Genomic DNA, 17,500 nt, shown 5'->3' with positions numbered 1-17,500 from the left:
TTAGGAATTCCATGAGGACCCTCTGGGCCTATTAAGACCTCTGGTTTCAGAGGGTCTTAAAATACATTTCAGCATACATAGAAACAAAAAGACATCCTTTTCTTTTAAAGGAGTCTGATTTATTAAACATAAAGGTTTCTTTTTTGGGCTAGGGATGGGATTGAGGTAGCTTCACATTAGTTCAGCTTGCCCTTGAACTCACTATGTGGTAGAGGATGGTTTGAATTCTTTGATCCTCCTTCCTCAACTTTCTGAGTGCTGGGATTACAGGTACACAATCACAACCAGTTAAAGACAATGTTTTATACCAACAATTTATATACATTAAAAGTTACAGGAGTTAACTTTGGTGACACAGTTAAAACTTTGCAAGAGTTTACTCTTGGACCAACAATCCTATTACTCTGGCTTTAGGCTTACATAGTCTACTGCATTAGAGATTTCTCAGTCCTTTTCTTAAAACCTCACAGATTGGCTAGTTTGACAGATGAATCATGCTGCCAAAATATAGGGAAAGAAAACAGGATTGTAGATATAAAACTGCATATATAAATAATAAGCTAATAAAAGGCAAGTTCTCTTATTTTTAAAATATGTATGTCAATAAGCTACATAGAGATGTTGTGAAAGTAAACTAGTATTTTAAAAAAACAACAACATAAAACCAACAGTTGTAGTGGTGGCAGTGGCCATCCATTCTTGTTTCTCACTGACTTCCCCTCTACCCAGGAACTGCATATCCCCACAGTCCTGAGCCATCTCCTAGGATCAGCCCTCCCAAATGAACTCCAGTGTTCAGGAATCCTGGTGGTGACTGCACAGAGCTGAGTGTCTTTCTCTTTTGTTTTGCTAGCTGAGCCCTATATCTAGGTGTGTGTGGCTACTGTAGTGTACAGGCACACGCTATTGTATTTACTCTGAGGCACATTTCCTGCCACTTGTGGTGCACTGCTGGGATGCAGGGACCATGGGAGGCTACACAGCCAGTGCTACTATGGTTGGGCTTGCCTATGTACAGTCCTCTCGTGTGTGTGTGTGTGTGTGTGTGTGTGTGTGTGCTTCTACTTTTGTGGCTAATAAAAAATAACAAAAGAAACAAATACAACATCCTAATCTCACACAGGGCAAATGAAAACTCTAACATGGAAACGTTTCACGAGGAAAATTGAAAATATGTATGATCTATGGTAAAATTATGAGTGCTATATCATATTGTGTGAGAAGCTTTTTTTTAAAGAATTTGTATTACTAGGTACTGGAAAGACAGTTCAGTGGTTTGGTTCCCAGCATCTATGTCAGGCAGCTCATCTCCAGGGGTCCTACACTTCAGTATCTGTGGACACCTGTAGGGTACATACCTACCCTTGCTCACTCCCACACACATGAAAAAAAAAATCTTTAAAAGAGAATTTGTATTACAAAAGCTTAGAGTTTTAATGTCCTGTTAGATTAATTTGATTTAAAATTAAGATATTTAAATAAAGAATTTTTCATTATATTTACATTTCCAAATTTTATGACAACAATGGGGTGACATTTCCAAATTTTATGACAACAATGGGCTGATTTCATGTGAAAAAAAATCTCAAAATAACTAAGAGACAGGAATCTAGCTCTTGGGGTACAGAAAAGAAAGGAAAGGAGGTGGAGTCTGAGGTGGAACAGATTCTGAAGCTGGCCTATGACCACATGGGAAAACTTGCTCTCTAATTGAACGACCTGCTTTTTTTAATCACTAGCAGGTAGTAGTTTAGTACCCAGAGTTTTAGAAATACACTATTCTTGGGAATACATCCTAGGATTTCCTTTTCTTATTTAAGACTACCTCTTTGCATTTAATTCATCTGTAGACTATCCCTGCAGGGCACATCTCTCTAATTATCCCCATCTAAAGTGACAGGAAAATGGAATTACACTGCTTGGAAAACAGACATTCTTTGCTATGTCTTTTCTCAGTTGCTCCCTAGGGCAAAGTTTGTCATTGTGGTCACTTCATGATCTTGACTGTGACTTTCTGCCTTTCCTATTGACAAGCATCTGCCTGGTCCAAAGCATGATCAGAGGAAATCTGAATAAGTGGTTAACATGTTGAGTACCTAGTACTGCCTGCATACCAAGCACCAGTCTGGCTCCTTACACAGAGCAGGGCTACTTCATCCCCGTTCTGGAGATGGGAAAAGCAAAGCACAGAAGTATAGCATGCTTGCCCAGCACAGGACAAGATCTCTGCTCTAGAGGCCTGTCTCTCCCCAGCAGCACCCATGCTTACCAGGGAGCATGGTCTGTGAGCATTCTTGGGTCTCCATCAGATGCCACTACACAGAGAAATAACCACACACAGACTTAACTGCAGAATAAACAAATCCTCAATCTGAACAACGGCTGTTTGTAAGCCTGATTCACAAATACCTGTGGGGATCTGTGAGAGCGCCAGCTGTACTGGTGACTATGGAGAGTCGCCAAAAGAATATTTTCATCAGTATCCACCTGGCCAAACCGCAGTGTCTCCTGTGTGTCATTACAGATCACAAAGTGGCTGAAGACCAACTCTTCTACCTCAGGGCATTTATTCTGGAAGAAAAAGAATATGAAAGCCAATGTGTGTATCAGATTAATTACAAGATGTTTGGCAGCTGTCTGCCCAGTGGCCATTGTTTTAACACACAAATGCTAAAGCATCTGTTGTCATTAGCTCTGGTATACAGAATATTCTATACTTTTAGGATAAGCACAACAAAAATATCTTAAAGACATCAGACGTTCCAGGAATGTGTTTTGATTTATACTCCTACAAAATAAATCATACACACAGAAGAGAAAAAGAACAATGAGATCCCACAAACATTTAACATTTCTTAAAGCGAATTAACATGCTATAAAGAGTGCTGGGCTGGGCTGTGCACATTTCTGAACAGAGTACCAGAGGCTAGAATTACCATGTTCCCAGCCCTCTAAACTCTACAATCAAGGCCAATTACCAAAGCCACAGTTTGTACCCTACAGAAAGTAAGGATCATTTAGGTTACTATAATCCTGGGTCCCTTAAGAGAGAAGGAAGGAAGGGGGAGGGGGAGGGGGAGGGGGAGGGGGAGGGGGAGGGAGGGAGGGAGGGAGGGAGGGAGAGAGAGAGAGAGAGAGAATGAATATGCATCTGCACAGGGAGAGATATAAATAAAACCATAACTTTCCCTCTATTAAAGAGGCTGAATGTATCAACTCCAGAACCCATTTAAAGGCCAAGCTGCAGTTTTTAAGAGGAATGATATTAAGTTGAAAAAGTTTCCAGGATCTGTTTCATTCAGCAAATGGGTCAGTAGCTAATATACCCCATTAAGCAGCTATGGATCATCTAATTAGCACTAGGTTTCTATGCTGATACCTCTTTCTCAGCCTAAAGGCTCCCCACTAACTGTGACATCAAAAACAAAAACAGAAACAAAAACAAAAACAAACAAACAAACAAAAAACCCAGTTGACATGGTTTCAGGGAAACTTAAAAGCATAGCTAAGAAAGGGACCCACTTGAGGATCTAAACTTCCAAGAAGCTCATCAGTTTGCATGTAACAAGAGGTAACAGCAGATGCCTCTCTCCAGTGGACCTCTGTTTTCTGGCTCGGGGTCTAAAGAATGCCTCAGTAGAGTTTTTCCCTTTATTGAGGAGAGGGGAAGTAAATGGTGACCTAATTCAGAAGCAAGATAATGCGGTGGATTAGGAAGCGTGAAGCCCAAGGAGTCTATAGTAGTACTCAGAGGTACTCAGCCAGGTCAGAGACCAAACCTAGAACTCCATAAGCAAAAAATTGGTGGAAACAGAGTCCAATCTCGACCATGCAGAATACCAGGTGGGTATTCTATGGTTTCAGGCCACGAGGAGACCCCAAGAAACACACTCTACCAGATACCCTTGAGAATGCCACCTCCTCCTCTACAATCACCTATCCAGTCTTGCTTACCCTCTCAATTCTCATGGTGCAGAACCTTGCTTGGCAGGCACATAAATCCACAAAGATTACTTGGACTGAGACCCAAGTACTGATGACCATTAGTGCTCTCTTATATGAGTTTTAACTGTTACTCATGAGATTAAAACATGCCTGCTGTTTGGTTTCAGACAACAGCTTTATCTGGACTGTGCCTAGAGCACCAGCTGCATTTCAAGCCTCCGTTTCCTCCACCTCTGCGCCACCCTCACCCCCCCCCCCCCCGGCCTCATTATTATTCAGACAAGCATCAAGCTATTTCCTGCCCCAGTCAGTCAGCTCCTCTGCCTGAACCTCTATCTCTTATCTCTTGTTGGATTGATTGGTCTGCTTGTTTTTGGCCTCCTGGTTGTTGTTGTTCCTCCTCCTCCTCCTCTTCTCCTCCTCTCCTCTTCTTCCTCTTCCTCTTCCTCCTCCTCCTCCTCCTTCTTTCTTCTTCCTCTTCTTCTTCTTCTTCTTCTTCTTCTTCTTCTTCTTCTTCTTCTTCTTCTTCTTCTTCTTCTTCTTCTTCTTCTTCTTCTTCTTCTTCTTCTTCTTCTTCTTCTTCTTCTTCTTCTTCTTCTTCTTCCCTCCTCCTCCTCCTCTTCCTCCTCCTCCTGGTTCTTCTATATAAAGTCAGTTCCTCAAAATAGCTCTCTGAAATCCTCCCCAGGCCTGACTAGTTCCCACTGGATGCTGACATGACACTTCATCCGCTTCGGAGGACCTGTTTGTTCCATTACCAGGAGAAGGAGCAGGACCTACATCTTTTGCAACTTTACCTGAAATACTCATAGCAATTCCTGATGTTTGAGTACTCACTAAATACTTAGGAAACAAACAAACGACAAAAACAAATCTTTGTTTTCTAACTATGTTGGGAAGTGAGCTCAGGGCTAGGAGCGCACAGGCAAGCACTTGACCACTGAAACACACCCTAACCTTACTCTAATATTAACATTGGTAAAGCATGTTGACTTTGTAAAAACTAAAAAAAAAAAAAAAAATTAAAAGTGAACTTAAATATCTAACTTTATGCTCAGATATAACTGCCACCCACAGTTGGAATGAAATTTTTCAGACAATCTTTTTTTTTTTTCTTCTGGATCTCCTGGCTGTTACTATGTGCCTACTTTATCCAATCCTACTTAATGTATTTATCTAAAATCTTTAATCAACTAGAATCACAGTGTGTAATTAGTTTTGATGAGATTTTTCCACTTGGTATTATATAATCAAAATAAACTACTCTCCTTGTAAACATCTCTCTCTCCTTTCCATGAGAGAGTAAAGCCATGAAGGAGAGGCTATGACTCCAACTCCCACTCAGTTACACATCCTGAGGGTAACATTCACTTTTCATAATGAATTGGGATCAATTTTAACATAGAGGTTAAGTTACCAGCTAGAGGTTGAAAAAAAATCATATTTCTCTTCTCATCCCTAAAACCTGAGGAGGGTTTAATAAATGATGAGGGTTTCAGGGAAAAATGTAAGTTAAGGAACACGAGGGGGTTGTTTATATTTTTCTAAAGAAACCTTGAAGTCTTCAGGGAACTGGTTTTCAAATGTTCCTTCATCTATGGAATTTATTATAACTATAATGAGCTTCAACATTTCTTGGAATGTTTTAGATTCTGTTATATTAAAAAGCTTATATTCACTTATATGACATCATCTATACTGAGTCCCAGAACGCTTGCAAGAATTTGTAGTTAAACGATGGCTTATTCATATTTTAAGCTCATGTCATACTGAAGAAGCAACTACATGGCTATCTGTACATCTGATAATTAAGAGATGTGAGTATAACCTCCTTTTAAATGTTATTTTGTTCAAACCAGGAAAATTGACACAGAAAGCAAAAAGAAAGTAGTATTCTGAGTTCATAATTTAGTTCCATGAAAGGAACCATCATCATTTCACAGACACACACACAAATTCATGCATGTGTGGGGAAGGGAGGGAGGGAAGGAAAGAGAGAGAGGGGGAGAGGAAGAGGGAGAGGTAGAGGGAGGGAGAGGGAGAGGGAGAGGGAGAGAGAGAGGGAGGGAGGGAGGGAGAGAGAGAGAGAGAGAGAGAGAGAGAGAGAGAGAGAGAGAGAGAGCTCTATAACCATAGAAATCAAGAAGTAATGAAAGATGATGTAAGTCTGAACTTATGACCCAACAGTAAAGGACCAAACTGTTTTATACCTGATAATATGATTTTAAAAAGTAGATGGAGAACTCAAATGTTTTATTCTACTCATTAAATTCATTTTCATTGTCAATAACTATACTATATGTCAGCATTATTAAACATAAAATAAAATTCAAGTTTCAGAATAAACTTCCTTCTAAAGACAATAAACTACATTCAGGACAGAAAAAAATGAGCACAAGAAGCCTTTATCAGCCTGTTTCAACAGCAAATGTCCTCTGATTTCAAAGTAGTGTACTTTCATATTTACTTTAGAATACACAGGGTCTGATGCCTACCACATTAAAACTTGGTGGCAAGTACCCTTGACATGGGAGGAAACAAGAAAATTATAGCAACAATTACGGAAGCATATCCTCTTGTGGCTCATGTTAACATTGCCAAATCCCTGTATAAATCAGAACCAACTATTCATAGAATGTACCTGTCAGCAATCTGCTGTGTGACACATGGCTCTACTTAATGGAATATTCCTTCAAGGCACTGTGCTAGCTAGTCAGTTATTCTCAGTCTGATGTGGTTTAGAACATTTAAATATTTATGTACCATATTTTATTTATGTGTATAGCTGTGTCTAGAAGAATATTTTTTTCTCTGTAAGAAACTGGTATTTTGAAGGGCATTTTGCAGTAGTTGCTACATATGAATTTCCTTATAAAGCTCTGATACTAAGACAAAAAATGTCCCAGATTTAAATGTTCTATCAAGAATTCTCCTCTATTTTCTACGTTTGTTTTTTATTAAATGCATTGTCCAGATATGAAAAAAAACCCCAGAAATTGGAGCTATGGAAGTTTTTTTCACATTGCTATTTGAACCAGCTGCAAAGATTTCGATCACACTAGCTCTTATTTTACGCATGTCCTTTGCAGCACAAAAACCATGGAATGCCCTTAAAAAAGACTTCAAATACAAACCAGATGTGTTATCTTCTTTCCCTTTGCTTTTGCAGTACCACGTTAAGCAATTAATTCCTTAGTCTTGTATAGGTCTTCATGCATATAAAGCAAACATTAAATTTTATTTCTATAAAATCTAATTCTCATAAACATTTTAGGTTAGAGAACTTGAAAAATTTAGAACTATTTACTTCATAAAATTGTTTCCATACAGATCCTCAAGATAGTCTCATAAAATTTCCCCCTAAGTTCTCTTCCTTGTCCCCAGGAAGCTTCTTTACAGGAGCAGATGCCCTCCCACACCTTCTAGTGCCTGCCACTCAGAGAGCTTAACACAGAAGGACTCAAGCCATCTCCACAAAGGCATGGAACACACACAAAATGTGACACATGTCTCAGCGTAAATGGTGACTAAATGTGAGTGCAACAATGAAAATCAGTACAAAAGCACAAGGGATTTGTTCTGTTATCATCCAAACATTCTGTGGGACTGTTTCCAGTGTGCAGACACAGGCCGTTTTCCCATTTTAGGTATGTCATTCACCATTGGTTTATATTCCATCTGTTTTCTATGTGAGTAGTTTCTTATATAAGATATAAGAAACAATAAGTAAAGTTATTACAATTCTCTATGAATATAAGAATCCAATCCTCAATGCTTTCTAGTGAATCGAAAAGGCAGGATGTCTGCAAAGGAAAACCAAGACTGCTCTGGTTCCAGGTTCCAGCCCATGGCTCATTCAGGTTTTTGTTTGGGAATCTGGAAGCCTTAATTTAAGTCCGTTATTTCCACAGTGGGCATTCAGACTGTCTGGTACATACCAAAGTTGAAGCTTTAACTAAACAGAACCATAGCACGTCAAAAAAAAAAAAAATTCTTGGAAATAAGTTACTCTCCACCCAGATATGGTGAACAGGCCCTAAGTAGATGGCATGATCCTGACACATGTGTCAACCCACGATCTCCAGAGTCAGTAAAGAGAACTCTGCATCACTTTATCTAAGTAGATGCCATGACTCTGACGAGTGTCAACCCACGATCTCCAGAGTTTTGTAAAGAGAACTCTGCATCACTTTACCTAAGTAGATGCCATGACTCTGACGAGTGTCAACCCACAATCTCCAGAGTCAGTAAAGAGAACTCTGCATCACTTTATCTAAGTAGATGCCATGACTCTGACGAGTGTCAACCCACGATCTCCAGAGTTTTGTAAAGAGAACACCTGCATCACTTTTTCTAAACAAAGTGGTGTCTTCAAACCCTTCATCCCTCACATTTGGGTTTGGGTTTAACTTATAATTAAATGATAACATGGAGTGTGCAGTAAAAAGATCACATGAGGCCAAACTGTAAATGCTTCTGGGGTGTGCATACCTGTTGCCATGCTTGTATCGCAGTGTTTAGGGAATGAACTACATGCTGCCCAACGTTGACAAGCACAGAGTCCATGATCACAGAGCAGTCCAGCAGCTTCTGCACCCCATCACTGGAAAGTGCCATCTGTCCACAAATGCCAAAGGGCTTCACCACACTTTGCATCGTGACGTTTCTGCATTCCAGAAGTTTACAATCCACCTGAGATGAGAACTGGATCTCCTGGCAGACAGGACCACTGTTCCACTGCCGAAGATACAGGTTTGGTTCTCTGAAGGAAATGATCATGTATTCCAGTTCAGATGGTACATTTTTATCAGAAATGAATGGCTGTAGGTGCTGTGGTGAAGCTTTTAAGAAAATAAGAAAAATAGCAATTAAGATGTGACAATCCTTTATAGAAACAAATGAGGTGACATTTAAATGATTCACTTTGTTCTTAAATTTAGTTTAAGATTAATATTAATAGATTTAAACAATTAGTTTGAAAATGTTAAAATCTTTGAAGTACCATTTGACATCTGAAAATACATTGTTTTGTTCAATCGGGTCTCTTAAACATATAGTGCTCAAAGGTTATTTTCAGTTCCATAGATAAAATGTTTGATCACAATAACAAATAGGAGTATCTGTAAATAAATATCTGTATCTACCAACGAAACTCTAGAACAACACAAACACGACTCTAGAAACGCAACACGCTCAACAGCAGCTGTAACAGGTATCTCTTACTCTTCTCCATTACATATAAGTTGAAAACCTAAAACCTAAATCAAACTGAATCAACTAGAAAAGTGTTGATGCTAAATACAACACTTGAGAAATAATTATTCAAATAGCACTGGGAATTTATTTATATTCCTTTTAGATGTATAAAAATATGAGTCTTATAATTTAATGAGAATGTGACCATCTTTTATAGAGTAGGTACCTTGAACTCAGGTGATAAATACCAAGCTCTTTTGGGATCTATTTTCCACTAATGTAGGATACAGACTAAAATATGCATTTCTTTCAAAAAAGATCTTAATTGGTATAACAGTAAAACCTGCAGCTAAAACAAAACAAAACAAAACAAAACACTTCCTTAAAAATTCTTTTAGAAAAATATGTCTAAGAAAGCATGTCACTACAATACCACTCACTGAGGAGCAGGGCCACACCTGCTGCCCTCCAACAGCTTTAGAGTGACTCTGGGTGTCCAGTGCCCACGCTGGGAACTGTGAGGTGGCATGTGGGAACACCCAGGACCACGACAAATGGTGCTAAGTGTTCTCTTGATGTTGAAGTGATGCATACCTGTGCCTAGCTGGTCCAGGTGATGGCAAAGACGGAATTCCAGGTGAGCGAACTGGAAGGATATGCACAGGGATGGGACAAACCATGGGGTAAAACACGAGTCGACTCTGGTGCAAGCAGCCAGGGCTGTTGGAGTTACAAGTGGCTCGCAAGTACTTTGAGAACCAGATTCACTTGCAGAGCTATGGAAAACAAAAGACACTCAGCAACCTCCATTTTCCGATATCACAGAAGCACAATGTCTTTTTAAAAAGCCTTTAAAGCCAGTACTGAAAACCCTACAATCAATATGTTCATCATCAACTCTCATGTACTACTACCACACAAGAGCTTTTTACTTTCAAATTCAGTTTATGTTGAATATTCTACAAAAATTTGAATTATTTGCAGAAAACTTTCAAATTACTCTTCAGCCTCCACTGATGCGACTTAGATCAAATCCAGTTTTTGCCTATACTCTCTTCACAAATCTTATGGACAGTTTGGTGTCCGATTGTGGGGAAACACAATTCTGAGTATGCCTTGCTCGGCTGTTGGAAATGCTAACTTTTCTATGTGGTGACAAATGTCTCATGGCTGCTTATGTCTCTGTCTTGTCCATACTTATACTCTCTGAGGTCATCTAGACTCTTTATTGAAGACCCATTGGATACTGTATTAAGTAGCATAAAATTATAACCATGTATAAAGAATGGAGTCCTTTGGACAACCAATCACCCTGCATGAATTCTCTCTTCATTTGCCTATCCTCTCACAATTACATTCTATGGTCATCTGGCTAACATGAAGAATTGAGGGCATCCAGTTTCAGAAGCAGTAAACCATTGGCTTTCAAAAATCCACAACCCAATTGGTGACAAACTGCCATTTATAAACACCACACAACAGAATCATCTCCTGGAGAAGGACAATTGATGTGCTGTGGGAGTGGACACAGGAGAGAACTCAGGGCCTTCCAAACAATCTATAACTCACACCATGTTTTTGGGTTGAAATATATGGCATAATAAGTTCTTAGGGAATGTGAGACTATTTAAATTGGTTATTTTGGGAAGTGAGATGCTTGCACTGAACAACTATGCTACACTTCTGCATTATTTTGGACAATGACACCTCATTTATCCTTGGATTCACCCAGCAAAATGTATAGGGTACAAACAAGAAGAGTGCCAGCCAGTTAAAGGTTCAGTAAGTGACTTCTTTTATTCTTTTGCTCTAAAAGATGGGGGGGGGGGGACGACAAAAAAAAAATAAAGCAAAGAAAGTGACTCAAAGTTTATGGGCTTCTGGGTTGTACAACTTGAAGAATGGAACAAAATTAGGTACCTATAGTTTGCTCAGACACGACACTCAGCTGTCCCGTACCCTAAGCTGAGAACGCTACAATGGGAGGTGGAAACTACCTACAAGTCCCTTTCCAGAATCTAAGCAGAGAGTAGCAGACATGGGTTAGCCCCCAAATTATCGGCAGCAATTTCAATGTGACCATGTAAATGTGGAACAGTGGTGTTCTTAACACAGCTAGTAATCAATAAAGCTTACAACTAAAGTCATGATTATATTTTGAAAGAAAACAAAAAAAATCAAACAGGAACTTTTAATTTTTTCATTTAAGTTACTCTTAATGCTATTAAATTCACAAATATGCTAATGTTTTACCCAACCTTAATTATCTAAAACACACACGATGACCATACAAACATCTATTCACCCCCATCAAGTGGGGGGGCTAGCCCATTAAACTGCAATTCAGTAGGTGTTTCTTTATAGCTAATTCTAGGAAAATTTATACAGAACAGAAATTAACAATGATTTTTACTTGCTAATTCACAAGGAAACACCTTCAAAACTTCATTTTGTTCAAGTCTTTATACAAAAATGTAGGAAAACTGAATTATGAAACACTGAATTTTTGATTCTTGGTCTTACTACTATAATCACTGGGCAGCACACCTGATGTAATGAACAGAGAAAAAACCCGAAGCTGCAGCACATGAGAAACCTCAGGGATATCTGGTTAATTGATACTACATTGTATTAATCAATAGCTGTACATTTTGTAAATTGTGCTAGGGAAGCCCTGAACAAGAAGACTTTTCTGCTTAAGCTGCAATAATTTTTTTGACTATGGATCATCATTCCTTTTGTGGCAGATTTTTATAATTCCTTAAAATAACCTGTAGCTTTTCTGACAACTCCTTGCTTTCTCCTGCTAAGAACTGTAGGTTTTTTTCTTGCTTTTTAAAAAGTATTTCATCCAAAATGCTGTCCCATCCCTACCTCACCTTATAGGGTTCCCCTCTTCCTCCCATCCCCTTTGCCTCTGAGAGGGTGACCATCCCTCCCCCCACCCCCAATATCTCCATACCCTGGTGCATCAAGTCTCTGCAGGATTAGCGGCATCCTCTCCCACTAAGGCCAGACAAGGTAGTCCTCTGCTGTATGTGTGGCAGGAGCTAAAGTCTTCTGCTGCCATAGCTACTACTACAGCATAGGGACTGCCTGAGTGTCCTCAACCAACACTGTCCCCACAAAGGGACCATAATTGGATTGCTGTTGTCGACTAAAACTTTGAAAATCATTATAGTTTCCGCCACCACCATAGTCACCTCCACCAAAATTACCTCCTTCACTGTAATCACCATGTCCTCCCTTACCACTACTTCACCACTTGGTTGTCATATCCTGGTCCACTATTATAGCTTCCTATATTTTATGACCACGACCACTACCACAGTGACCACCATCACTTCCAAGTCCATTATATCCACCATCACTACCTCTATAATCACCACCTCTGATGTCACCATCTTTACTACCAAATCCTCTTCTATTTCCATAATTACAGCCACCACTATAGTTACCACCATCCCCTCCAAATCAATTATCCAGTGTCCCTACCACCATAGCCTACTCCACTACTATAACTGGACCATCACCATAGTTGCCACCATCTCTTCTTGGTTCTTTGTGAATTTCACATCATGCACCCCAATCCCACTCATCTCCCCCCTCTGAAGTGCCCTGTACCCTTGCAACCTCCCCCCAACAGAGAAAAAAAAAACTTGTTCTGGAAGCTGTAGTGTGTCACAGTGTGCCCCACAGTTTGCCCTGTTGTCCACACTTCTTTGCTTGTTGATGTTCATAGCAATGACTCATTGGTCTGGTTCCAGTCTCCCACTTCTGTTATTCTGTCAATACTGGAACCTTATTGGGACTCCTCTTGGACATCCTGTTGTTGCCCTGTGTCATGAGGATCCTGTAATTTTGGATTTATAGAACCGACCCCTTCATATACCCCAGCAATTCATGGATGCAGTAGATTTTGCAATGGGCCAATTCAAAGCCTTGGATCTGGGCCTGAGAGGTAGCTGAGCTGGTCCAACCTGCCAGCTGTCCTGCACCCACACCACTGGGGTGAGTTCTCTTGCCCGTTCAGGACTGGCCTATCCAATGCTGCAGCCAGCAAGGGGCACAGTCACTCTCCTGCTGTCATGCTCTCAGTGCTGGTTCTCTAAGCCAAAGTCACAACAGAAATTTTTATGAATGCTTCAGAGTCAGAGGAACTGACCTTGTCTAGAGAACTTTCGATGGTGAAAATAATTCTTCCATGATTCAAATCAGGCAATCATTTCTAACCGAATACTCTTAATAAAACAGTTTTTAAAAATTAGCTTAACTGTCTCCAGCTTATTCTCTGAAATCTCCTAGTTTTTGATGAGGTAACCTCTCCTTTGAGGAAATGATTTTCCTCCGCATCTGCTAGTTCCCTGGAAGGTTGGTGCTCTTTGACTAGTAGTAAAATCAAGACCGTACTTCTCACATAACTCTCACTGACAATATGTTACTAGGTAATATATTGGAAGGTAATTATTTTTACAGAGCCCAGATGACATAGAAATAGAATATATAAAGTTAAAAACATTATTATGAAACATACAAAGTAGCCAATGAAAGACATTGTGAAGCTACACACCAAAATGCTAGCCAGAGTTACTTCTGTGTAGCAGCTCCAACAAACACAATTATTAATACAAAAAACACTCTCAGAAGAAAAATCATTTGCCACTATTTACAACATAAAGAAGACATCAGTACAACACACTGTGTTATGATTATTACATATGGACAGAATTAAAGTTACATAAACAAAACAAAACAATGCTTGATTTTCAAAAGCACTGGAGTGGTATATGTCTTCCTTCCCATTAGTGTTTGAATGTTATCCAGTGAGAAAAGGAAGGGAGTAGACCCGGAGCTATGGCAGCAGGCATTAAGGCTGACCACGAGGGGGACTGGAAGGTGAGACAGTCAATGTTAAGAACAGGAGGGCCTCACAGAACTCGCTGGCCTCACAGCACACTCGGGCTCACGGCACATGTGGGCTCATGGCACACACAGGCTACTGCCCAGGAAGGGCCCTGATTGAGGCCTACATTCTTTAACTTTCACAAAAGCACAAGTACAGAGCAAGTAAACCAGGAGACATACTATTTGCTGAAGTTATTCTTCTTTACTGTAAGTTTATAAATATGCCAAGCAGGCAAATACCAGAAATGGGCATACTATGGGATTATAGTGTGGACTAAGAAGTTCTGGAGAAATGACTCAGAATACTGAAGCTTGCAGCTTCTTGAGATTCATTGTGGCCAATGTGACCTCGCGGGGCAACGTTGGCTCTTTGAACCTGGTTGGCTATGTTTTCCTAGTGTCGGCAAGTTTACCTCTTAAAGTTAAAAAAAAAAAATCTTTAAAGATGAACATATTTGAAAACTTTGATTTTAGATATAGACAGTTACATTTATGTAATCTTCATTTTCCTGCCCTAGGTTTATCTTCATAATATTAAGTTGTACATCAAGATACTGAGCTATTTCCTCTATGTTTTTGGGTTCTGGATAACAGAATTTTTGTTTGTTTGATTTCATTCATTATTTTTACTTGACAATTAGGGAACAGGCTCTTCTGTCATACTTGTGAATGAGACAGCAGCAGTGAGCTTTATCTCCTTGTGTCTACAATTCAGGCACACAGGAGTCATAGAGATTCACACTTAGCCTAGTGAAGAAAGAGGCACAGGAGACGAGAGATGCCTGCTGAACCATTCTCTGCCCCTCTCCTCTGGCTCTCTGTTACCTTTGGTCTTCTGTTGTATTTTGATTGTTGTTTAGGATGATTCTCCACAGATCTGAGGACACCAGTTTCTTCTGGTCTTGTACAAAATTGATATCTGGCAACTGCAATTCACAAACTTTGCTTTCAGACAGACTGAATTCTTGAAATGCAACAAAAACCTTCTGGAGTTCATCCCAATATTCCAAACTACAAGGGACCTATAGGAAAACAAAGAAACAATTAAAAGTTATAAGTCAGCAACTATGGGGCTAAAGAGATGGTTCAGAGCTCTTGCAGGGGAAACAGGGTCAGCCTCTAGCACCAAGATGGCCGCAGCTCATAACTGTGTGTAGGACTCCAGGACATATGACACCACCTTCTGACCTTTGAGGGCACCACACATGTACATGATGCACAGTTACACATTCAGGCAAAATACTCATATACATAAAATAAATAAAGTTAATAAATTCTTAAAAGTTAAACTATACCGTGAACCTGTTAAAATGTGATGACTAACAGGAAGACAGGTGTGAAGACAATGCTTTACAGCTTCTTTCCAGTTACAGCAACCCTGATTATTTTAGAAGAATCATTAAAAAAAAAAAAAGACTCAATAGTCAAAACACTAACAGTCTTCTGTAGAGAGGAAAAATAATGGAGAACAAGCTCTTCTTCTCTACTAAAAGAGAGGCTGGAGTCAACAGACTGGTACATTAAAGGAACAGTGAGGCAAGTACTGATTAAAGTTCCTTTGTGGTAAGAGTGCACTGTCAGACAAGCAGTGGAAACATGAAAACCCCAAAGAGATCACCATTGCTCACACAAAAGCAAATTTAGGATAAAACAGAGAAGGCAAAATATACATACACATACATAATAATAATAATGTATTAATTTTATTTATTTTATAAAGTTAATAGATTATTAATTTTATTTATCTTAAAACTGATAACTTTGGTTTTAGAAGAACAAAGTATTGCTATGTATGCAACAAAACTTAGGAGTTAGAAAAAAACTTCACTGATAAAAATGCTCCAACATATAACAAGGACACATGCTCTACTATGTTCACAGCAGCCTTATTTATAATAGCCAGAAGCTGGAAAGAACCCAGATGTCCTTCAACAGAGGAATGGATACAGAGAATGTGGTACATTTACATAATGGAGTATTACTCAGCTATTAAAAACAATGAATTTGAGAAATTCTTAGGTAACTGGATGGAAATAGAAAATATCATACTGAGTGAGGAAACCCAATCACAAAAGAACACACATGGTATTCACTCACTGATTATTGGATATTAGCCCAGAAGCTTGAAATAGCCAAGATACAACTCACAGACCACATGAAGCTCATGAAGAAGGAAGACCAAGTGTGGGTGCTTCAGTCCTTCTCAGAAGGAGTAACAAAATGCTCAAGGGAGCAAATATAGAGACAAAGCATGGGACAGAAACTGAAGGAGGGGCTGTCCAGAGACTGCTCCACCTGGGTATCCATCCCTTGTGTAGTCACCAAAGGTAGATGCTGATGTGGATGCCAGGAAGTGCATGCTGACAGGAGCCTTATATAGCTGTCTCCTTAGAGGTCTGCCAGAGTCTGACATATTCAGAGGCAGATGCTCACAGCTAACCATTGAACTGATCAAGGGGTTCCCAATGCAGGAGTGAGAGAGAAGACTGAAGGAGCTGAAAGGGTTTGTGACCCCATGAGGAGAGCAACAATACCAACCAACCAGAGCTCCCAGGTTCTAAACCACCAGTCTGGGAGCACTTAGGGAGGGACCCATGGCTCCAGCTGTATATGTAAGGGAGGATGGCCCTGTCGGGCATAGGTGGGAGAGGAGATCCTTGGTCCAGTGAAGGCTGGATGCCTTGTGTGTGGGAATTCGGGGGTGGAAAGTTGTGAGTGGTGGGGTAGGTGGAGGGGGGATGGGACATTGAAGCAGGAGGAGGGGGGATGGGACAGGGGGTTCCTGGGCAGGGGATGGGGTAAGGGGATAACATCTGAATTGTAAATATAATATCCAATAAAAAACAAAAAAGCATGCATGCTAAGACAGGCAAGACTTAATGACAGACCAGAGACTTCTGGTTCAGATAGGAGAGAACTCTTACTAACCAAGTGGGAAGCATATGGAAGAACACACATGTGCTTTAGAGAGGTACAGCAGTCTCGCTCAGCTGTGCCCAAGGTCTACTCAGTACAATATCCGCCCCCCACCCCCGCCCCAGGGGCTTCCTGCAAGGCCCTTGGTAGAAGGCAAGGGTAACCCAATGCAAATGTGATGTTCATCTTGGTGGCTGGGCTGTCTGTAATGCTGTCTTTTATTTCTGACTGAGGAGTCTTAGGCTTTCCACAGCAGTCATGAAACACCAGCTTCATAGGGCTAAAGCACAGACCTCAACAGCAACCATTCCACAGAACGAATAAAACTGTCTAGTAGACACGAAAAGCCACCATTGCTAATACTTAACAAATGTGAATGTAGGCAAATACATAACAATGACATTAATTAATATTAATCAATGTATTTATTAATGGATGTATGAAATAACAGCAGCTTAAGAAGACTGACAGCTTGTTTTTTGCACAGGTATGTGAAAACCCACATTCCTAGGTACTGTGAATAAGTGCTTACTTCTGT

The 17,500-nt window shown here is 40.0% G+C and overlaps 1 protein-coding gene across 5 annotated transcripts in view; it reads right to left on the bottom strand.

The window, feature by feature from the left end:
• Positions 1-17,500, bottom strand: part of Vps13b (vacuolar protein sorting 13 homolog B) — a 567,993-nt gene that overhangs the window by 81,176 nt on the left and 469,317 nt on the right. For all 5 annotated transcript variants that reach the window (XM_076911259.1, XM_034516325.2, XM_076911256.1 and 2 more), the window contains 4 exons: positions 14,872-15,068; positions 9,736-9,917; positions 8,437-8,786; positions 2,410-2,571 (listed from right to left, as the gene is read on the bottom strand). In XM_076911259.1, coding sequence (XP_076767374.1) covers positions 2,410-2,571; positions 8,437-8,786; positions 9,736-9,917; positions 14,872-15,068 — 891 coding nt within the window. The remainder of the gene's footprint in view (positions 1-2,409; positions 2,572-8,436; positions 8,787-9,735; positions 9,918-14,871; positions 15,069-17,500) is intronic.

Source organism: Arvicanthis niloticus, chromosome 13 (genome assembly GCF_011762505.2).
Source record: "Arvicanthis niloticus isolate mArvNil1 chromosome 13, mArvNil1.pat.X, whole genome shotgun sequence".
In the NCBI taxonomy this organism is placed as follows: domain Eukaryota; kingdom Metazoa; phylum Chordata; class Mammalia; order Rodentia; family Muridae; genus Arvicanthis; species Arvicanthis niloticus.
This window is presented reverse-complemented; position numbering and strand designations above follow the sequence as displayed.